Source organism: Castor canadensis, chromosome 4 (genome assembly GCF_047511655.1).
Source record: "Castor canadensis chromosome 4, mCasCan1.hap1v2, whole genome shotgun sequence".
NCBI lineage: Eukaryota > Metazoa > Chordata > Mammalia > Rodentia > Castoridae > Castor > Castor canadensis.
Window position 1 is genome coordinate 159,430,154 of NC_133389.1, and position 24,042 is coordinate 159,454,195.

The following is a 24,042-nucleotide window of genomic DNA, read 5'->3' on the forward strand; positions in this document are numbered from 1 at the left end:
TGTGTTCTTTTTACTGTATGTGGTTTCCATTATCTTTTTCAATCAGAAAGTGGCTTAGGTTACCTTGGAAATCCAAAACCACTTTTGAGCCAAATTAGGCAACACATATTACATAAGTAAAAGCCTTTTGATTTTTATTGTTATTAGAAAATTGCTACTCTTTAGGGTAAATGGTATTCCGAAGCCTGTCCACAGTTTTTGGGTCTTTCTATTCATCTGCACACACAATTCCTTTGATAGATGGCTGACTTTCTGCAACACTAGCATTATTTCAGCAGAGGAAGGTAGTATTTGATGTGTTGCAATTTGTATGACATGTCCAAGGAACATCTTTGGATATCACCTTGGGAGGAGGGGTTAAGAGAAGGAGGAGCTGTGACTGAGGATATTTAATGGCAGAATGAATGGAAAGCCAAAGTTCACTGTGCAGTCAGTTTTAGACCTTGACTGCACCACCTCCACCCAGCTTTCTTTCACATTAACTCAAAAATCTTACAACAAAAATATCATAAAATATATGTGATTTCATTTAATTTTAGTCACAATTCATCTTCAAAATGACGAGGATTTTGACAGCTTGCAAAGTGGTGAAGAAACTGAAGACTGGTTTTGGCTTTGCCAATTTGACTGCGCAGCGACAATGGAAAATTTCCAGACCCAGTTTCAGGCTCCTTTCTGTCAAGGTAATATCCATGTTCCTTATTTCTGATAACATCACATGGGGCAGAGTTTAGTACTGAAGCAAAGGTACTTTTTACAAAGCAAATACAGATTTGAACTTAGTTCCAAAGTGCTAATTTTTAGTATTTGCTTTACCATAGAAACTTTTGATTTAGCAATGCTTATTTTTTTATCTTCTCTGAGTAAAATTATAGTAATTTTTACCTGACATATAGAATGGCCATGTGAACATGTAAAATGCAAGTGCTCTGCTAGAACAAAAATATTTTAAAAAGTTATCATAACTCTTATCTGTGCCTAGAGTCTATTGCTAATGGTTTTGATCCCCTCAAAATTCAGTTGCTGATATCTATGTGAGCTACATCACAGTCCATAGTGTGTTATACTTCTATTCTGTGATGGTCAATTGAAAGATTTTTGTCTTTTGAAATATCATTTAAAAATTTAGAGTAAATTTTGATTTGTAAGTCTTCATGTAGACACTACTTCAGTATTTTTTCTTTCTCTCTTAGCCTTTCTTTTAGTAGGCAAAATTTATTATTTGAATTTTCAGATTGAGACATTGAGACAAATAGAAGCTGAAAATTCTGAATGTCCAAGTGCATTTATAACTGAAGGGGCAAGTCTAAGAAAGGAACATTAAATCATCCTTTTTCCCACCCCCACCATTGAACCATAAAATTCCTATAGACACCTCTGCGGGAGGTTCTTATAAGTTTAGGCAGACATTTGTTACCAGAGAAGGCTGAAATGACTCCATAAGAATTTTGCCAATGAAAATAATTTTTATTGAATGTAAAGTTTAATTAAACATAGTAGTTTTAAATATACTGTTTCTTTAGTAGTAAGAGCTATAAAACATGAAGTGGAAAAATCCCCCACAATATGCTGATATAGAAATGATTAGTATGGCTTTGAGTGCTCTGCTTATATTTTATATGCTCATTGAGTTGACCAAAAGTCTTCCAGGTGCTTCAATAGCTACTACTATTTAGTTTGCTCAAGTCAGGAGTTTTAGTCCTGACACCTGTAGGGCTAGGCAATGCTCATAGATTCTTGTAGCCTGCAGGGGTAAGAATGGGGAAAGAAATAGGAATAGAAGGAAACAGGGAAACTGAAAAAGACAGAGGGAGAGATAAGAAGTCAGTTCTCTAAGACCAATAAGAGCTCTACATGACAACTGCTAAAACAACAACTACATGTTCTAAAATGTGGATGGACTACAGTGTGAAGGCAAAGAGGAAGAGGAGGAGGAGGGGAGAGAGAGAGAGAGAAAGAGAGAGAGAGAGAGAGATAGAGAAACCTTCCTTATTGAGAAGTCTCTACTCAGAGTATAAAAAACTACCATTCTAAATCAAGAAAACCATTTTCTTGGATTCAGCTTAATTATAATAAGAAAACAAACAAAGAGGATATTCTAAACTATCATCAAAGCTATAGGAACTAGATATAAACAATGAGAGTGAATATTTGGCTTTAGTTTAGAATTAGTGATTTCTCAAGGGTACTTGTATATCACCTCAGAGAGAAGAAATAGTAATGAAAGCAATTGTTACAGGTGTCTTTTACAAGTTCAAAGTTGGGTCATTTAGAATATGTATTTCTTCTCACAGAAGTAGGTAGGTAAGGATGAGACTCCATTAGAAGCCAGAAACAGAGAAATTAAGTGACTACTTAAAATGGCAGATGTGACTAATATTCGTTAGTCTCCACAGATCCACCAAGTGCTCAATTGCCAGAGCCTCAGACGCAGCAAAACGATCTAATTATGTGAATGGACTTCTGTGAAAGCAGTTCTTCTAGTTCATGGTGGCAGATCTATTTCAAGGGTCTGCCATATTGCAAAGCTAGAAAGACAAATTTGAAGGAGGAAAAAGCCATCATTTCATGGTGTAAAAGCCATTACTCATGCTCAGTCATTACTGGTCACAGTTTTGGAGGAGTGCGAGTCAGGAAAAATAGAAGTTCTTGAACTTTAAGATAGTGAATTAAAATCCTATGCACAGTCTAAGGGGACCTGTGTTATTATTCACTTATTTTGAAATAGTTCTGCACCTGTGTTTTTTCCCACCTTCCCTTTGAAAACTCAACTCTCAAAGAAAGAGATATCCAAATTTATTCTTTTTATACGGGCATTATATTTTAGAGATGCTTAAAATCATTAGGATATCGTTATGTAATTGTCAGTGAAGGCACTGAGAACAGTCACTACCAGTTAGTAGCATTACAGCTACTTATAGATAGAAAATTAATTGTGAAAGAGACCCTGTGGCCAATCTGTAAGCTTTGCCCTGTAAGCCAGGTTGCTTTTTCAATGACTTTGGAGGTCACTTTTCCCCTCTCCTTGGCAACACAGAGAGGGTGGGTTTGACGACAGCAGTGACGCACTTGTATTTTTCTTTGTCCCTTCCTTGCATATTTGCTTGTGGCTAATATTTATAGAGTGTGCCTTTACACTAGACAAAACTGTATTTAACTTAGGGAAGAGGAAAGAATTTCAAGGTTCTCTGTGTTTTAAAGAAAATTGGTATCAAGGGTAAAAATGATCAACAACCATAAAAAATGAAAGTTTTAAAGACTATAATATTTTTCTATTAGTACTGAAAATGCCCAGTGTTCATTATTATATTCAGCCAGTTGTAACATTATAGTAGAAATATACTGTGGATGGAGAATAAAAAGATATAGATTCTCACCTCTGTTATATATTTCCTAGTGCTCTGACCTTGGTAACCCACATATTTTCTAAACCTAAATTTTGTCACCTGTAGTGTGGAAACAATTCTTGATTTACACAAAGGATTGTCTGGTTATCATGTAAGATGAAGGCTTAAAAACCTATAAAACACTTTAAAAAGTGGATACTTAAATATTTCTCTTCTATCCATTTTAGTAGAAGGACTCAATAGAGGGTTGATTCAGAATTTCTTCATATTTTTCATGGACTACAAATTATTATAATGGCAGGATATGTGATAAGAATTCTCATATATTTACAATGATTCTTTAACCTTTGCTTTAATATTAATCCTATCTCTAAGAAAATATTTCCTATAATGAATCAGACTCAAAGCCCATAATGCAAATAGTCTTTTTTTCAGTATGGATAATTGAAGTCTAAAAGCCAGGATGTACACAAAAATGTCTTATTTCATTCATTCACTCATTCATTCAGTATTTAACAAATAAATGTTTCATGGTAGAATATGGAAAGAATAATAAGCAAAGTAAGTTTATAATAAGTACACTGATTCTGACATCAAGAAACTTGCAAATTTAAAAATTTTCATTTCACAAGTTTTGGAAAGTCACAAAGACTAAATAGTTTTATTTTTTTTACCTTAAATGAATTTGGAAATCAAAGGTATTAAATTGAAAGTTTAATTTCCCCATGAATAGCAAAAAGTTTGGTAAGTCCTGCTTCTAATATTAATCCATTCACTTTTAGAAATGGTGACCCATGTTATAGTTAAGGTAGGAACCAATGGTCCAAGTGTCCTCTGGTGCTTTGGATGTGAAAGAGGTCTAGGAGTCATTATTCCCTTTGAAAGCTTTTCATTTTGTAAGATTTTATATTCTGATTCCAACACAGAAGTGTCATTTAGCTCAATCTGAAAGAGCTATTGTCATTTGATTAGATTGGCAACTACAAAAACTCCCACAATTAGAATAATTTAGTCATCATATAGTGGCTTTAAAAGTTCATTCATAGAAAACAGAATTCATTATTATTTTAGAGCCTGTTTGTAGGGTTGGGGATGGGGTAAGGTTATCACACACTTTGAAGAATAACTATTTTATTGGTATTTTGCTACATATACATATATATAGGGCTGGATTTCACTCGTGATAATCCAGATTTTTCAATGATAAATTGTTCCCGTCCCAAATGAAGTATTTCACAATTGGTTTGGATGAGAAACAACTTTACATGTCTTTGGTGCACACTGTTTTTGTAATTTGGGAGGTAGCCTCTTTTTCGTATATCTTTGTGTATGTTTCATATATTTTATGCCCTCCCCTATCTAAAAATACATCAGCAATACTTTGACATTTTGAGCTTCTTAATGCTAAACCCTAGAAAAAGTTGTAGAACAAATGACTTATTCTAGAGGAAGGTAAGTGAGATACCTAGTATGTAGAATTCACTGGAAGGGTCATGGTGGGCCTGCTTCGGTGATGTGCCCCAGGCTCTTCACTCACCTTTCCTGAGTCAGAAGCTAAGAATTCTGGATGAGGAACTGTCTAAAGGTCTATTTGGTATTGAACCATGTTTCTCTTGCTTCTTCTTTGAGTTCCAATTTGCCCAGGCTTGAGCAGACTTTCTCACGGTCTAGAAGAGGAATGAGGTCTTATTGCTGTGGAGATGGAGACAATTCTTTGCCCATACATCTCCATTAGACTTTCTTCATATTTTGACTTCTTTCAAAGGTTGATGGGTATGGTAGAGAGTTTCAGCATCTCTTTTGCAATGCTCATGCTAGAACTCACTTCAGTTTGCTATGCACAACTGGAGCCTTAGAGGTGACCAGTATCTCCCAGGGTCTTCACAATGACAGCCTTGGAGAAGGCTCTGGCCCAGGGTCAATCTTAGTGGGGATTGCTCAGCCCAGAGAGTGCTTGCTTACAATCGATTTTCTTCATGTGGTCAAAATAAGTTCAATTCACTAATGTCCTTTCAAAGCTACTTCCTTTTCTTTTCAACTTATTAAATGGTGTACACTGATCTTTAAAATTCCATGAGGAGGTTATTGGCTCATGTGAAGTTCTCATAAATAAATCAATAGGGTTGTTACATAATTATAGAATTTTACTGAATAAGTTTCTTTCATGATGCAGAACTAAATATAAAGCCATATTATTTTATTAACATAAGGCAAAAAATGCTTTACAATATCTTAGATCCCTTCCAGATGCAGAACTAGTTTCCACATACTATTTTCTCAGTAAATACTTGTTCAGAAAACCTATACTTCCTGAATATATTTGTAATGAAATTTTTATAAACACTATATGGTATTTATAATGTTTTGTTTATAGATGTCCAGAACATAGAACTATTGTCGAGGACCTAGAACTACTCCTCCCACCCTATTTAGCTTATGCTTAACCAAAGGTAATTGACTTTGATCTTGTAAGGCTTAATTGATAACTGCCAAAGAGTACTCAGAAATCCTGAAGTGTTAGGTATTCAAACTACAGAAACATCTCATTAAAGATTTCAAAAACATAGAAATTTGTGCTATAATTCTGAATTTAAAATATCCATATTTTGATAGTATAACTCCAAGAATGAAAAAATATGGTTTCATTTACCAAAAAAGGATATTTCTTAATTTCAAGTTTTTACCATTTTATCCACACAATAATTATCTGAAATAAATTCTTGCTTTAGGCTTCCTACTTTCCAAAACTTTGATGTTCAGATTTATTTCATAAGAAGCTGAGTGCTGAGGCAAACTAATAGCTAAAAAACATCAGGTAAGCCAGAAATCAAATATGTTATATAGCTCTAGGCCTTGGTGAAAATGGAAATAAACACATGGGCCTCTACTTTTTTTGATATGCAAATAATTTGCATAGATAGATGACTCAACAACAATACAGGTTCCCAGTATAAATTATTTTCATTTCTACTACTAGCTTAATGGGATTATTATATCTATAATGTTTTATCATTGCATCTTTTATGGAATGTATTGATGAGTCAGCTTATGGCTTTGCATACAGAACACTTTGTTGGTAAATTCTGGTACTTGAGAAGAAACTCTGCTGTTCTTCCCATTTCACGGGCGTGTAAGTGCTCCAATGAACACAGACACATGGATGTCTGTTTTTGTTCACAGAGTGGGCAAACATTAGAAAATCTGGTTAGAATTTTAATTAGTGCTCATGTATCAGATGGGTCTTTTAAATTCAATATTTTCTTATTGTGTTTATGTATCTGAAACCATAGTTGCTGTTTAATCTGGCATCAAAATAGTCTAAATTATTTCTCTTGCTGTGATTTTACTGTTTCCTCAAGAACCTGCTTATATACTGAGTTTTATCTTGATACCACATAATAATAATAATTCAACTTTTTCTTTTCTTTTTTTGTTGTATTTCAAGAAGAGGTCACTTAAATAAAAATCATGAGGATTTCTGATTTATATGCTTGTCAAAATTATATTAATAGGACATTTAAGCACAAGGCTATTTATATGACATATTTCTTCCACTTACACAAAAAATATTGTCATGTGTTTATAACAAAACATGCTGTTTTCCAATTTTCAATGTGCTCCTTTCTCATACCGTCCTGTAAATTCCACATATGCAAGTGTCTTAATGCCTTTTTCAACTACAAGAAAAGTCTCATTTTTGACTTGTTTCCAATGTATTGAAATGAAGGATATAAAACAACCACCACCACCACCACCACCACAACCACCAAAAAAAAAAATCTGGTTCAAAGTAAAGGATCGACATGTTCAAAGTTAGGAACAATCCTGGGATATAAAACAATAAATGACCAATAAGTAGAAGAATTTTAATAACAATACTGAGTGCAAAGGAAAAAACCTAGCAATAATATAGTAAAATTGAGGCTGTTTCAAAAACTTTCATAGGTCGATTATAACTTATATTTAAATTTTGACGGTAGTTCCAAAAACCAAGCTGTCTGCATCAGATTAGCACAGCACCACGGATTTATTTTCAAATTTTCTGAAGGGGAGTTTAGCTGTGTGGCTCCCATTAATTATTGTTACATTGTTCGAATCCTGGGACATTCTTTGAAACATCTACTCTTTTAAATGTGATTTCAAACACAGTATTAAAGCACAAAATTTTGATTATTTTATCTGTGGCCCCATAAAGCTATTCAGTTATCTCCCTAGAAAATGAACATAGACCCATAAATGTAGTTTTAAAATGAATTTTAATTTTGAGGAAAAATTAAAGGCCCTAAAGAGATGAGACGTTTGTGAGAAATGTCAGATCTACTTACCAGATCACATTTTAAAAAGTGTCATTAAAGTATTTTATGATACTGTGACCAGTGGTGCCAATGTCCACGACAGACAAACCAAAAAAATAACCACCAAGAATTTAATGGAATTTTTTCTTATAGGCAAACATCTCACAAAAATGTACTTCCATAAAAATGTACTTCCAATTGGTGAAAGAGTCCCCAGGTTTCACAAATATTAGAAAACAAAATACTAAACTCAGCTAAAAACATTTATTTAAAAAGTAATATAATAATGGGGTTTATGGATTTCAGTTTAATTTAGAGAAAGGACTATGAATTGAAATTAAAAAGTATGAGATTAAAAATAGAGTTATGCATTACATAGGAAAATTAAGTTTTAGTTCACTTAAATACTGTGTGTAGACAAATCTATAATCTTATCAACATTCCTCCTAAAAATCTGCAGAAAAAAATAACATTTTAGTATTACTAGGCCATGGAGATTTTTAATTTCAATCTTTAATCTTTAAATTCATATGAAGTAACAGAGAATATAATTTTTGAGTAGTTATTTTATAACCTGACTGGCTCCCAGATTCATAATATCTATAAGCTCTAGATTAAAAGAAGTCAAATTGTGAGTGTTAACTAGCTTTGATGCATTTTCTTTGGTATCCACATTGGATATAATACTTGATCTATTTCTTTTTGTACCTTTTACAAACATAATTTCATGGGTAAGAGAAGACAAAATATAGTTCTGAAGAGATAGAGATAATGTTACTAATTGTAGATACAATTTGAACATTGGTTAGAAGTCAATCAGGTTTTTGGAAACTTGGAAAAATCTCTCTCTCTCTCTCTCTGTATGTGCATGAGTTTTATTATAGGCAGTTGCACGTTAAATTTGTGCTTAGTGGCGCAAATGGCTGCATGTAGCCTCCTAGCCTCCACTCTATTTTTATTTTTTTCTTCTTTTTGGATTTTTTGAGAAGGGTTCACTTTGTATAACCCAGTCTGGCCTCACTTTGTTGTAGTTTCTTAAATTTGGGGATTACAACCATGTAATTTCCAGCTTTGTCTTTATTCTTAAATACTGACCAATTTGGGAATAACAGTCTGAATAACCCATTTGGTTGAAATGCCTATCATGAGTTAGGATCCCTGGACAAGATTCGGAGATAGTGTTGTATGGGCAACTCTTGTTCATTAAGTATCAGCTTTTGCAATGAGAAACTTCCAGAAGTAAGATTGTCAGAGAAGCAACATGTGATGCAGGTTTGACAAAATCTCAGTCAACCTGACAGAAAGCTCTTGCTCATCAGTTTCCTGCATTAGGCTTAGTCATCAGGCTTAAGGTACTCTTGGAAGTCACCAGACTAGGGTAATAATGAGTTAAGGCAGCAATCTGCAGCTGAGATAGTCCCTGAGGGAACTGACAACAGGAATTTCCCACAGTAGGGCAGCAAGTCTTCCCTGGAGGGAGAGGAAGGTGAATATCCTTTATGTGCTCAGCATCTGTGGGGCTAACAATCTTGGGAGCTTAAGAACTCAGGGTCTGGAATCAATGTGAGCAGTTCTCAAACCTGCTGGTTCTCCTCAGATTACAGGACATAATTAATGACTTGACATTTAACTCTGACAATTTACAGATTTATATAGATGGGCAATTCTTGATTGACCTGGGTCTTGTTGTGATTTACCCATGGCAATTTTGAATTAAAGTTCTTATAAATAAACTAGAGCTCATGATTGAATTGGTTTGTATCACCACTTAAAAATTAGAAAGCAGGAATAGAAGTAAGTTTAGAAAAGGAAAAAGGGGTAATAAGTCAGACTGGCTGGGTTCAGAAATGGCTACTACTCCAGTTACTGCTGGAATGATCTTTGTCTCCCTAAGGCTTAGTTCGCTCAAGTGTAAAATGGATATCTTAATGTCCCCTACTTCACTGTTCTTGTAAAGATTAGGTGAGAAAATCCATTAATAGCTTTAGAGATGGGCTTTGCATATTCCTGTTAACTATTACTAGTTAAGAAGGTTGTCCTAGGAAGGGCTGTAACTTTAGTAACTCAGGGTATAACTTTAGTGACATAAGGTATTCTTGCATTCTATTTTAACTGTACTTGAAATAAGGTACCTTTTCCAGAACAGTTGATATTTATTTAAATCTAAATTTTGCCTGGTGCTGGTGGCTTACCCCTGTAATCCTAGCTATTCAGGAGACAGAGACCAGGAGGATCAGAGTTTGAAGCCAGCCCTGAGCAAATACTTCACAAAACCCTATCTTAAAAATACCCAACACAAAAACGGACTGGCAGAGTGGCTCAAATGGTAGAGTGCCTGCCTAGAAGCTAAAGACCCTGAGTTTAAACCCTCTTAGTGCCAAAAAAAAAAAAAATCTAAATATTTGAATATTGACTTTGTGCAACTGTATGTAGACTTTAGTCAACATAGATAACTATATATGCAGTCTGGTTTTTGTCTTAACAGTTTCTCATTAAGGCAATGCCAAAGAGTAGAAATAAGACAATGACAGGTCAATTGACTTCTACAAGACTCCTTTAGGAAATGTTAATGCTTAAACTGGGTGTAGTGGCTCACTCCTGCAATCCAGCTACTCAAGGAGGCAGAGATCTGGATTGTGGTTCAAGGATAGCCTGGGGCAAAAAGTTTGAAAGACCACATCTCAGCCTAAACTGGATGTGGTGCTATACACCTGTCTTTCCAGCTACTGGGAAAGTGGAAGTAGAAGAATCACAGTCCAGGCTGGTCTAGGAATAAATGTAAGTAAAACAAAATGGGCTGGGGTTGTGGCTCAAGTGGTAAAGCATGTGCCTAACAAGTGCAAGGCTCTGAGTTCAAACCCCAGTACTACAAACAAACAAAAAAAGAAATGCTAATTTTTAAGGCCCAGTATGATGTCCAAGTCTGTAAACCCAGAACTTAGTAGGTTGAGGCAGTAGGATCCCAAGTTTGAGGTCAAGCTGGAATACATAGTGAGACCTTGTCCCCAAACAGAACATTAGAGCCTCACTTTTACAAATGTGAAGATGTGCTTTAATGTGTGAACTCACACAAGAGACAACTTGAAATCTATATTATATTCAGTTAGTATTTTAACAATTAACTGTGTAAGTGTCTATTAGTGTCAAGGATATACTAACATTATACATAAACCCCAGTAACAGTAATAACAAAAACATAACAACCTCAGAGGTTTGGAGAAGGGAGAAAAATTGGCTAATTATTAGTTACAAAATTATTTGGAAATTTGGTATAGGAATATGATATTGCAACTATGAAGCCATATAAGTGGGTAGAATAGACAATGAAGAGAGAAAAGAGAATGTTTGGGTTATACATACTGAATGCAGTTTTATTCCTTTTTGTCAATGATGGAGGATTAGATTTTAAGATAATGTAGACAGCTTTTAACATTAATAGTGGAAACAATTTATGAAGAATTCTAAAGGATGAAATTTAGAAGTCCTCTTCTGGAATCTTCTTCTGAAGACATTACCTATAAATACCTGTTGGTAAGGAAAACCTAGGGGTAATTTGCTGGGTAATAGTTGACACCTAGTCTCAATTAGGTCTTTCCTTTTATCTTTTAGCATGAACTATACCTATATAGAATGTCTGTCTTTACTTTCAAGGGAATGGGAAAATTAGCAAAAATAATGAGAATCCAGTGGCATCAAAGAATTACTTTGAAACACCATAGTGTTGGCATCCACATGATAGCTACTGTTTCCATGTATTCACCATGTTTATGGTGACGACAGTACTGGGTGAACCACAGTCAGCTATTTCTGTGGGGAAGACAATGTTGAATTAGGCTCTGGCTTTCTGTTAAGTCACAATCTAGTAAGGTGGAATAATACTTTAAGCAACTAGAAGGCAATACACAAGCAGTACGCACGGAATGCAGTTGGAGCATAGGGCAATCAATCAGTGATTAATTCTGGTTTGAGTGATCCTTGAGTGCATAGCCTGGGCACCAGAATATATACAGGGCACAAAGAGGCATTTATGCACAAGGAACTGATGCAGAGAGCAAGATCCTAAGGTATTACATATGGAGAATGGGCCAGTTGAATGGACTTTTAATGCTAATTGAAGAAGTTGAGGGTTCCTGTCATTCAATAAATGTTTAAGAAAGCCTTAACTGCACCATATAGGATGGCTGTAAACAGGGAGAGACTGGAGGCTGGCAGAACACTTGGGAAGCAATGGAAATGACCTTTGTATTTCCAGGTGTTACAGCAATGCTTCAGTGACATTCTTCTTGAGGTTTTCTTTATTTTTCAATCCACATACATATGTAGCTTTTTTGCTAAATCGGAGTGTTGGAGATATTCATTCAGAGCCTAGCAAGGTTCTTAGCACAATGTAGTAGCTCAGTGATGGTTATGACTTTAATAACTAAATTGTCTTATTAACATATATATTTTTGTTAAACACATAGGGACAATGTCATGTTAAGGCTTGTTATTTTGTAGAATTCATATTTATATAATCATTTGTTTACTTTTCCTGACATTCTTTAACTATAGACGTTTTCTTTTGTTCAGCTTCCAAAGTACCCAAGTGCTCTGTCAGTAGACACTTAAATTATAACTTAATATTATAATCTAATTCCTAGATCATGCACCTGTCAGTAGGCAGAGGCTACTAAAATGTCTTAAGATGTAACAAGATGATTTATTTTGGACTCGTTGGAATGAAATAGCATTTGGGGAACTGTTAGCTAGAAGAGGAGATTCCAAATAATAGCTCTCTGTTCAGAGTTCCTCTATCCATTCATGGATGTGTCAATTGGTACTCATCATTTTAAACTCATTGGAGGCCAGTGTAGTTAAGAGGAATATAAACAGTACTCTAGGCAATAAACAAAGCCTTGTAACAATATAATGTGGAGTGGAAAAGAGAATTGGAAGATCTATAAAAACTGCCAAAAAAGAACAAAAAATATAATTAAGGGAGCAAAAGACATATTGAACACAATCTCAGGGACTATTTCAGGCAGCAGTAAATGTCTCCTCAAATATATCTTTAGAAAGAGGAAAGCAAAATAGAAAACTAGTTCTATGGAGAGAAGAAGACAAATACCAAACAGAATTGTAGGAAAAACCTAACAAGAGTTTAATTTGTTGTGTTAATTTTTACCTTTCTTTAAAATATTTAAATAGTGTCTAGACCAGAGATCAGACAATTTGAACTCTTAGATGAGAAGAGAACTGAGGAAAGCAAAGGAAAATATAAACAAGGTGATACTTTAGGCAGGCCTGATTCAGAGTAGGGTAGATAAACTGTATACAGAAAATAATTGAAATTTGCAACTCTCACCCAAGTTGTGCTAATTAAGTACAGTTATTTTGGGTTCTATTAAAGTTATATATTATTTAAGAAAATATTTCCTTCCTTTCTTCCATTTGGTGAAAGCATGTTGGTTACACGTGACTTCCTCAAGTACAGAAAATAGTATTTCCAGTAGAAAATATTTTTGATAATAAATTTTCATCACTTGGACCAAAAGGTTTTAGCTAGTGAAACATGTCAGAGTTAACTGGGTGTTTTCCTAATAAGTACAATCCAATTGAGACCCATCTCTATAGAAGGGCTTCTTATAAATTTTTGGAAATAAATGGAATGCTACCACTCTTAATTTCTAAAATTATTAGCTTCTGTCTCCAATTATAATTAGACAACAGTAATCGACTAATTAAAACAAATGCAGAATAAGAATATCATGTTATTAGAAGTAACATGCAAAGTTGATTCTCTAGGTACAGAAGCAGAATTCAGACATGTGTGTGTTAAGTAAATCTCTGCCAGAGAAGTCTTTTCATTGGTCATATTAAATGAAATTAAAATTACTGTGGTTTCCTTAGTGTTGAGGAATTTCAAACTCTTCTTTTTAATTTAGTGACTGTGAAGATGGTCCATAACTATTTAAAGACAGTATCACGCTTGTGATCTCAAATGCTGATTCTAAAGCTATAGAAAACTTAACTTCAAAGACAATTTAATAGGTCAATTAAAGGACAAAATTCTTTTCATTAAACATGTCCCTGGACACACACACTCCACACTCTCTCTCTTTCTCACATAAACAACATAAAAAATGTACAGTAGACAGCTTTGCTCAATTTTTCTCAGAACTATAACTTGAAATCCACGTTACATTTCTGATTTGAAAAACCCCTAATTATCTGTTGAGAAGAACATGTTAAGCATCTTCTGTCAATTTAACAGGAAACAAATAGTCTTGTGTATAAATATAATAATGTGTATATATGCCCAAATATAAAGTTTAGGAACAGTATACTCAAAAAGCTATTTTAACCATTTTGATGGCAAGAAACTAAGACTCTTTGAATCTAAAAGAGGCATCTTATTTCTGCAGAGAACATTATTGTAGAAAAATAATGGGCTTTTTCCATTTTAGCAATGGAAAAAAAACTGAATGCATGTTATAAAGCTAGGGGAGTATATAAACAAAGGTCTAGACATCATTTATTGAGTAACTGTTGTCTAATAAAGTTGGGGTGTGTGTGTGTGTGTGTGCGTGCTCGAAGGTGAAATAGCAAGACTCAAAGGTTGAGATACTATGACTGTAGTCCTAAAACTGTGAAGGACGAAACATAGAGAATTAGTATATTTTTGTCTCTAATGATTTCACTTAACCCTACAGAAAAAAAAATAATGATCTCCCTTCCTATAACAACTGCAACTCATGGGCAAACTGAAGTTTCTCTACATATACTCCTATCCATCTCTGAAATACCTGATTATTTGAAGCATAGCTCAGATATCACATTATTTTATGCTTTAATATTCCAGTATATATCTTTTGAAAAGTCAAATATGCTTAAAATATAACCATAATACTATCATTAATCCTAAAAAGGATCATACCCAACATAATCAAACATCAATTTATCATTCAAATTTCCTCAATTGTTACAGAGATATTTTTCTTCATTTTTGAAAGTGATTTTCCAATTAGTTTATCTTATAGAATTTTCCAGAGTCAAGATTTTGCCTCTCAAGATGTGGTTTAACACATTTTTCCCTTCCTTGAATTCTATGGAAATTTAGAGTTACATAAAGTCTGCTTGTTAGATAAGTTTCTCTAATTGTTCCTTTTCTTAGCCAACAATTTTATAGAAACTGGTTCAAAGATTAATATAAAGTAATCAAATTCAGAATGCTCATAGCTTAAAGATGGAACCAGACATGGATATAATTAACTCTAATAAAAAGCAAAATATGATATACTCTTATAGCAGTCCACATGGTTGCTTTTGTATCAGTATTAATAGAGTGATAAATCTCCAACTTCTTCATGACCATAGAGCTGGTGTGAAGAGGGCAGCCCTTGGGATAACTCCCATCAAACACAAGAGCTCTGTGGAACACAATTTGATAGGAGTCTCAAAGATTCCTTCTAGCTCTAAACCTCAGAGTGAGCGTGAGCTGCATGGTATGACTCACAATGTTTTTGCAAACTCATGAACTTCCCTTAAAGCCATACTTGAGCAAAGCTAGGGAATATTAAGCAGGAAAAGATAGACTGTAGCATTTTAACTAAACTGAAGTATTTCTAGCTTGTCAACAACTCCACCAGTAGACTTGGAATAGGCAATGTATTGACATGCTTCAGTTCCTCTTTCAAGCGAAACAGAACAAAACACCTGCCAGTGACAAGGATCATATATTTGAAGAAAAGTGCCAAGTAGCAAAAGAGCAATTCCAAATCTGGGAAGTATGGTTTCATTAAATATGCTGTGTGTTTATTTGTTGTTTATATATTCTATTTTTGGAATTTTTTTTGTGTATTTTGTATTGGGTATTCTACTGAGTCATGTAACTTCTCCATTAGGCACAGACAGCACACATTGTCCTGGAAGATGGAACAAAGATGAAAGGTTACTCCTTTGGCCATCCATCCTCAGTTTCTGGCGAAGTGGTTTTTAATACTGGCCTAGGAGGGTGAGTAATGTTTTTATTCCAATCTTTATTCTTCCTCTATATAGATAATCTAACTCAGGGGGGTAAATTGAAATCACTGTATCATAAGATTATACATTGTCTTATAGTTGCATGGTGCCTGAAAAGAGGTAGAGACACAAACTTCCTGTTACTGCAAATAAAAGAGAAAATGGATGCTTTGGCAGTGCCCTGAAAAAAAAGAACAAAATTAATTCTAGACATTTATGTTGCAAAGACATGTGCAGTTACCAAATGATGTTATGTGAAGTTACCAAATGACTTCTGCAAGGGGAGGTATGGCTCTGACTAAGGTGAAAATTAAGGCAGGGAAGAAAGAGTAGCATACTTTAAAACCATTCCACTAGTAAAATTAAGAACCAATTTTGTAATCTAACTTGAAATACTATAAGGAGATAAGAAAGTCCTTGGGTAACTTATATAATTTTGTACCTATTAACAAAGCTGAACTAACAGATACACTTATTGCCCTACAATAATTGGGAGAGTAAGCAAATCTAATTTATTTTTGGGTGGTACTGGGGATCGAATCCAGGCCCTTGCACATGCTAGGCAAGCACTCTACCACTAAGCTACGTTACTCAGCCCTAATATTTTTAATAATTACCAACTGTGACCCAACGTACTATTTAAGATCTAGTAAGTGATGTGTGGCAACAACGATAAGAATTGCTGTGGAAATCACGTGGCTGGTTTACCTAGTCAACAAATGTCTATTTATCTGGGAACCAGGAGGCCGAAGTTCTGGTCTCAGTTCTAATGATAACTGAATATGTGAGCATAATTATTAATTATTAATAATTAATTATATAATTATGAGAACATTGCTTAATTTTTGTGAGTTCTAGTTTCCCCACTTAAAAAGTAAGGGGATTTGATTAGATAGAAATTTATAATTGGAGATTTAAAACATGGTTTTAAAGAAATGACTGAATTGTTTCAAGAGGTTTCCATTAGAAATTTAATCAACTAACCTATAAAACATTTGATGAATGCTTTACGGAAATTCAGGTTAGTTTTGTAAAGACAAAGGGGACCTGGGTTAACTGATACTGAAAGTATTGATTGACCAAGCTGTCATTATGTTATTAATGTGCATTATTTTCTAAATTCTTACCTCTCTGTGTAAAATGAAAAATACTAAATGGTTTTTAAAATAGTTCCACTGGTGAGAACATTAAATTACAGTGTATGAAATCTGTTTGCAAAGTTTTGCTTCACCAGGCAATTATTTAAGCTTTTCGACAGCACTAATTACTAGCTGTGTTAATATACCTGCCAACAAACAACTGTTTAATATAGATCAGAATGATGGAGGGCACTAGAGTTTTCTTCTCAGTGATAGATTACGGGTAATAAATCTTGTCACATCACAAAAGTCAAACAGGACCTGATGGATTAATTTGCTTCCAACACTGCAGTTCTCTAGGACAAGCTATAATTTCTTCATTTACTGGAGAGTACTGTAAGCTTATGTTTAAAGGGAACGGCCAGTTCTTTTATGGAAAGAAAGAAGAAAGGGAAGTGAAATAAAATTAATTAAAGATTTTTTTTTGATGTAGAAAAAGGCATTCATTTAATAAGATTAGACCGCAGACCCTATTTTTCCACTGAGAGATGTAGCTTTCATTCATCACATGGTTCAGTCAGTAAGGTCGTTGATAATTAAGGGGGTTATTTTGTTTTTCATCTTCAAGAAATGCATTTATATTGTGTGTAAACCTTGGTTAAAAAATTATCAGTTCCTGACAGGTAAGAGGCTTCTGAGAAATTAGCTGATGGAGCTGTGGATAAATACTATAGCACTCAGGTTACCCTGGGGATTAAGCAATTGAAAGACTAAGTGTTCTGTTGACAAAGTTAGTTCTGGTAGGAGTTAGTCTGGATAGGGTTGTGGAATTTATGTTGACTGCTACCTGAGCTGAATTTTATTGCTTTCAAGGTTGTTGATTCTGTCCCCCTCAGCACCTAAATTCACTTTCAGTAGTAATACAGAAGAAAGATTTGGTTTAACTCAGTCTGCAGGATGACAGAATGTAAAAGGGCAGGAAAAAAAATTCAGTTGCATTGTATTTGAGTGCATGGAATAAGTGTGGCTTGCTCCGGCATCTGTGGGAATAATGTTTCTTATATATACATGTTAAAAATACCTATGTTCTCTTTCCCTCCAACTTTAAAATATAGTCCTCTGGCATGCCTCCTTCATTCTTTATCAGTACTTCAAGAAGAGTTTTTTGGAATCCTTAATTTTAATTTAGAGGTCAGAAATGCTTCAGGTCAAGTTGTAGAGACTGAGACTCTCTCTCTCTCTCTGTCTCTCTCTCTTTTTTTCTCTTCAGTCCTGGGGACTGAATCCAGAGCCTCATCCTTGCTAGACAAGCACTCTACCACTTGAACCATGCTCCCAGCCCTAAAGTGAAAATATTTTAAAAAACAACCTTATTGAGTTATTCTTTCATATAAATCAACTCATTCATATATTTTTTAAACACTTTGTGAAGCTTAAACAAGTTTCTTCCTTTTTTTTTGGTGGTACTGGAGTTTGAACTCATGGCTAGGCAGGCCCTTTATGGCTTGAGCCAAACTTCCAGCCCAACTCACTTATTGTAAATGTGTACTGAGTTTTAATAAATATATGAACTCATGCAGCTATTTTTGACATAATCAGGATACTCATCAGTGTCCTAAGTATACTGGAAAAATAATTTAGAATTTTTGATAGTTAATATTTTGGTGAAGCTGGCAGCCCTCAATAAAAAAAAATCACCAGTTTCAATTCATTGAAAGCTGGTAGGCTATGGGAATTTTTAGAATATCTGTAAACATTAAATAGAGCAGCAATATTTTAAAAAATAAAATGCTATAAAAGAACTTTAAAGGAATTCAAATCCTTTTTAAAAAATGAAGCAGTGAAAATTATCTGAGAGTGTAGCTTAGTGCATAAGAATTAGTTTTTCTTTTCATATGGGTTGTATCATGGGTAAATTTTGATTTTTGTCATAAAAATTCCATAAGTTTGTTAAATCTAGAGATAGGTTTGTAGAATTTAAATCTGATATTTAATTTCAAAGTTTCAATGATTCAGAGTATGCATGTAGATTATAATTTTGTAGTTGTATACATTCACTTGTTGATAATTTTTGCATGTTTCAGGTACCCTGAAGCCCTTACTGATCCAGCCTACAAGGGACAGATTCTCACGATGGCCAACCCTATTATTGGGAATGGTGGCGCCCCGAACACCACTGCCCTGGATGAACTGGGACTTAGCAAATACATGGAATCTGATGGAATCAAGGTAGTACCAGTGATGGCTATGTAAACAGTCCCAATTTGAGTGACTATGGTTGACTTAGGTTTTAAGAATCTAAGATGGGCAAAATTCATCCCTCAATATTATGGTATGAATTCTTACAGGACTTTTAACAACATTGTCTTGAGTTTCATTTCTCAGGGCACTTTAGAGTTTTAATGCTTTGGAAGAAACTTACCTTAATTTGTAAAATGTTGTTAAAAGTCCTGTAAGAATTGATGAAGAATCATCTTTTAAAAGGAGTTTAATAATCAACTCTTGTTTTCATTTACTTGCTTTTTAATCTTATTCTCTTTAAGGATGAATATAAGTTTATATACCATTCTAAAAGTAAATACATTGCAGTTGCCTAGTCAAGGACATTTGGATAATATCTTGGGAATATAGATCATATAAAAAATTCAAATATTTATATTCCAAATTTGCCACTGTACTTTGGAATGACTAAGATTTATCATTTAGTTTAGCTTTCACTATTTCTCATATTTTTCTCCAAGTTTATGTCTTCTTAACATGTAGATTAAGGAACTTATTTTATTCCTATGTGCATTCAGCAAGTAATTATGGAATAGCTTATTGATAAATGCAACAGGGAAAAGGACAATGTGCCAAAGGGAGAATAGCTTGGTCTCTGCATTTAGCAAGCTAAGTGAGCTGTTCCCACACATGAAAATTAAATAAACAGTGATATATTTTAAAATAAAATTGTTGATAACCTTTTCTTTCATCATTTCTCTAAAAGTTTAAGTCATATCAGTGGATTGACCTCCAAGATGAGTCACAGGAGTTGGATAATATTTTGTGCACAACCCTTTACGGTGTCTGCCTGTCTTTCTAGGTGTCAGGTCTGCTGGTGCTGAATTACAGTAATGACTACAACCACTGGCTGGCTACCAAGAGTCTGGGGCAATGGCTGCAGGAAGAGAAGGTGAGAAAGCTATAGTACATTCCAGTATCACCAATGGAGGACGGATGGGTCTGTGGAAAGTTGGGAAGGTCTGCGTAGATTCTAAAAGGCCAAACAGACAGATGAGCATGTTTGAGTTTGTGCGGTTTGGGATGAATCTGTTTTAGAGAGTGAGTCTTTTTTTTTTTTTTACTTCATGCAGACTTAACTGTCCAGAACTCCTCTGAACACAGAGGACCATGTATTTTCAATTTACCCACTAGGTGGTGCTCATACATGCTTGGTACCCTGTCTCATTTAGGAAAGGGGGTAGGAAATTTTTTAGAATTTTCTATTTTCTTCCACAGTTAGAGTACTCCTTGCCCTTTAATCTTGGACTTAGTTATGTAACTTGTTTCATGAGCTTAGTACTAGCTCTGTGGCTATCTGGCTGCACCATGTAATCATTCTATACAATACTTTTGTCATCTTTAATTCTTAAAGACACATAATTTGATATGATATCATCTGAAGTAACACAGATAAAAGGTTACAAAACCCTATCTTATACTTTCCATACTTTAAATATTAGTTTCTCATCAAATGAGAGGATTTGCCTTGTTTGAATGTTAGAAGTACTTAGCAGTTAACAGACTTGCTATATTTAGCTTCCCCTCCAGGGTTACTGTAGTTGCTTTTTGTTCAACTGCTGCTGGGCCTGTAATTGATAGAATATTATTCCAAGAAGCCTCTGCCTCTCCAATGAGTATCCAACTATAGGGGTAAATATTGCCTCTTCCTGACAAATCAAAAAATCTTTATCTTGGCTCCTGGGTATCAGCCTTTCTAAAATTTAAAAGGGAGGAGAAGGTATCTCTGTCATGTCCTGGACCATCACTGTTTTCTTTTCTTTCTGCATTTATCTTTATTTCCCACACATCTAATTTCTGAAATAGTTATTAAGGTCTACCTCTCTCTCAAAATGTTCCTTTGTGTTATTCAGGACACCTAGTTTATGGCTTCTCCATGTCAGAACTTATAGTTTTAGTGTAAACCTGTCCCATAATTACTTTGTTTTTGAAATGTGCTCTAAATCTTCCAGAATCATAGATATGCAGAGCAGAAAAGGGTCTAGGATAATAACAGTTCACCTCTTTCTATAATCAGGTGAGGGCAAACACCTTTCTTAAATATCTCTTAGATAACTGGTGGAAGAAAGGAACTTAGAACCTTTTCTGATTCCTAATTCATTGTTCTTTCATTTTATATATATATTAAATCTGTTTTAATCCAACCTTAGCAAATAAATGAAAATGACACTTCATTGACTAATAGGATGGGGAAATGTTAATACAGTATGACTATACAACAGGGGCCTTTGGAAAAATGAATGCCTACTATGTGTCAGGAATATTTGCCTCAAAACATAGATTTTTAAAAATTGCTTATGAATTTCACTGACTCCATTATTTTAAAACATAAATTTTTGTATATTTATCATACATACAAAATACATGAAATATATTTCAAACACTATATATATTCATACATATATATGTTTCATTATGTGAAAATAAATAAATTGGTGTATAATATTACTTATTTAAAATCCTTGGTTAAAAGCAACAAAATCATAGCAGACGATTGATCTTCATAGTTTTTCATTTTTTGTTCTGAGGAAGGGCTTGTGTAGTGAGAGCCTTGTGCTCAACTGGAACAGCAATTTACCATGTTCTGACAACAGTCACCCTGGGTCAGAGAAAAGAAAGAGCGGGGAAATTATTTACTGCTCAAGAAGATAGATGAAGCTAAATTTGTAACTTGAAAACGATACGGTGAATCTAATTTCCTTCAATTTCACTGTCATGGTTTTTTCCTTACAGGTTCCTGCAATTTATGGAGTTGATACAAGAATGCTTAGTAAAATTATTCGGGATAAGGTAAGCTCATCACCTTTAGCCAAATCTGTGCGGCTTCATGTGTTTTTCCCCCAGTGCGAAAAGCAAATTTGACCAGCTTCTGCTACTTTGGTCTCTCTCATTCTGTTTTACTATTTCTGACGTAATTTTCAAGAGTGAATGCTTGATTGTTAAGTTTGTAACTGGATGGACTTGAGATTAATTCACTTGCAGTAGTTTATTGAGTGCCCACTATGTGTTGATTATACCAATAAGTCAAGACGCTTATAATTCAGCTCATGTGAAAGGATTTTAGTAAAATAAGTGGATAACAATCTTGCTATATTGAATACTTCCATGCTGAAGAGCGCAAGTCACAGAGTGTACAGCAGTGCTGGTGTTATTTATCCTGTTCTCTCGGAAGGGTTGTCTATGAAATTGCTGTGTTATATTTCATGAGTGTGCCAGATGGGCCATGTGTGTTACCCCAGTTAGATAGTCTTTCTTGAGACTATATTAATGAGCAAGGTGACAAAAGGAAAGGTTATCTTTTGCTTTCCTAGCTGATTGCTACAACATCCAATCCTTCCTCTGAGACCATCTCATCACCATCTGCTTGATTCTTGATAGAAGAGGTTGACACTATTTTTTTCTATGTGAAATCTTCATATCCCAAACCAGGAACATTGTCTCACTAGTGTAAACTAAATTCCTGAAATGAAACTAAAGTTTTCTGATTGGATATATTGCATAAAAAATAAATGGTACAATTTAAAGTACCATAGGGGAAAGCCCATAAGAGAAGCAGATTTTTTTAAGGAAATCAGTTGTGAAGTTTTTTGTTAAAATATAGAGTCAGTCCTCTGTATCTGCAGGTTCTACGTCTGCAGATTCAATCAAAATATTGGGGAAAAAGTGTCTGTACTTGGTCGTACATAATTTTTTTTCTTGTCTTCGTTCCCTAATTTATGCAATATAATTGCTATTTGCATTGTATTTATGTTGTATTAGGTAGGTGTTGTAAGAAACCCAGAGATGAGTTACAGTACATAGGATGATAAGCTTAGGTAATATAAGGGACATGACCATTCACAGATTTTGGTATTTGAGGGGGTCCTGGAACCAATACCCTGTGGATGTCCTAAGACTACATTTTGGCACAGATAAATAGAAAAAAAGAACAGCTTTGATAATAAGAACACAGCTATATATCCATAACCAGAAGGAATATGGTGAATCTTTCTATTCTACTTCTGAATATGTTACCTCTCCAAAGTAGATTCTTGTGTTTTCTTAGTTTAATAGTGTGTGAGAACAGTAAACAATGATGAAGCTTCTAGGATGAGACAGGAACAAAATTGGGGAATTCAATTCAGGATGCAGAATTGGCAGGTTGAATAGAATAAGGTTAATGATTTGGGAAAATGCTTTCCAAGACTGCACTTGGCTTTTGTATGATATGTTAGGTTAAGATGAACTCTACTTTTAAAATTGTTTTTTTAAAAATTTGGCTGAATAGATTATCACAGACCAAATACAACAATATTGCCAATTATATTTGCTCATGAGTGATGCTGGTTGGTAATAAAAATGAATATTATAGCTTTTACTTATAGTAATCTTAGGTCAAGAACAAGATTGTGCTTCATTCAGCATGCTTTAAGAGAAAGGGGAAAACCAAGTTTCAAAATAAGGGATCCAGGGCGGGGAAGGGGAGAGAGATGGCTCAAATAATGTATGTACATATGAATAAATGAATAATAAATGAATAAATAAACCAAAAAAAATCAGAGATCCATAAATGTACTTAACAGACTATGTGACTTGGATTCAAATAGTAAGTAGAGACCACCATGAAATTTAGCAATCAAGGGTGGAAGTCAAAGGTGGTTTTGTTGAGTTTTCCCAGACTTTGAGGCAACACCCTGATTTTAGCAATAGCTCTGAATAACCATCATACCTTTGTGTTTGCTGCCAGTTTTCCACTTTCATTCACCAAGTGATTTCCCCAAGGATTAAGTTTAAAAGGAAAATGGAGGCTTCTATTTCTTTCAATGCAATAATTTTTTTAAAGAAAAATCTTGGTAACTAAGTGTAGCATGCCATTTTCCTAAATAGTTCAAAGCCTATTTACTAACAAGCAGGTAAATCTCAAGATACAGTTAATAAAAGGAAGAAAACCTCAACATTCTTTAACATTCAGAGCCTCAGGGACATTAACATGCCCAAAACAGTGACTATTTTCATCATGACTTCTAGAAGATTATGACTTGTGTTGCATTTTACCGTTTT

The 24,042-nt window shown here is 34.4% G+C and overlaps 1 protein-coding gene across 1 annotated transcript in view; it reads left to right on the forward strand.

The window, feature by feature from the left end:
* Positions 1 to 410: 410 nt before the first annotated feature.
* Cps1 (carbamoyl-phosphate synthase 1) overlaps positions 411 to 24,042 on the forward strand; it is a 117,793-nt gene continuing 94,161 nt past the window's right edge. Inside the window, exons 1-5 of the mRNA XM_020184470.2 lie at positions 411 to 683; positions 15,526 to 15,635; positions 18,807 to 18,951; positions 19,805 to 19,894; positions 21,736 to 21,792. Coding sequence (XP_020040059.2) covers positions 558 to 683; positions 15,526 to 15,635; positions 18,807 to 18,951; positions 19,805 to 19,894; positions 21,736 to 21,792 — 528 coding nt within the window. The 5' untranslated portion in view covers positions 411 to 557. The remainder of the gene's footprint in view (positions 684 to 15,525; positions 15,636 to 18,806; positions 18,952 to 19,804; positions 19,895 to 21,735; positions 21,793 to 24,042) is intronic.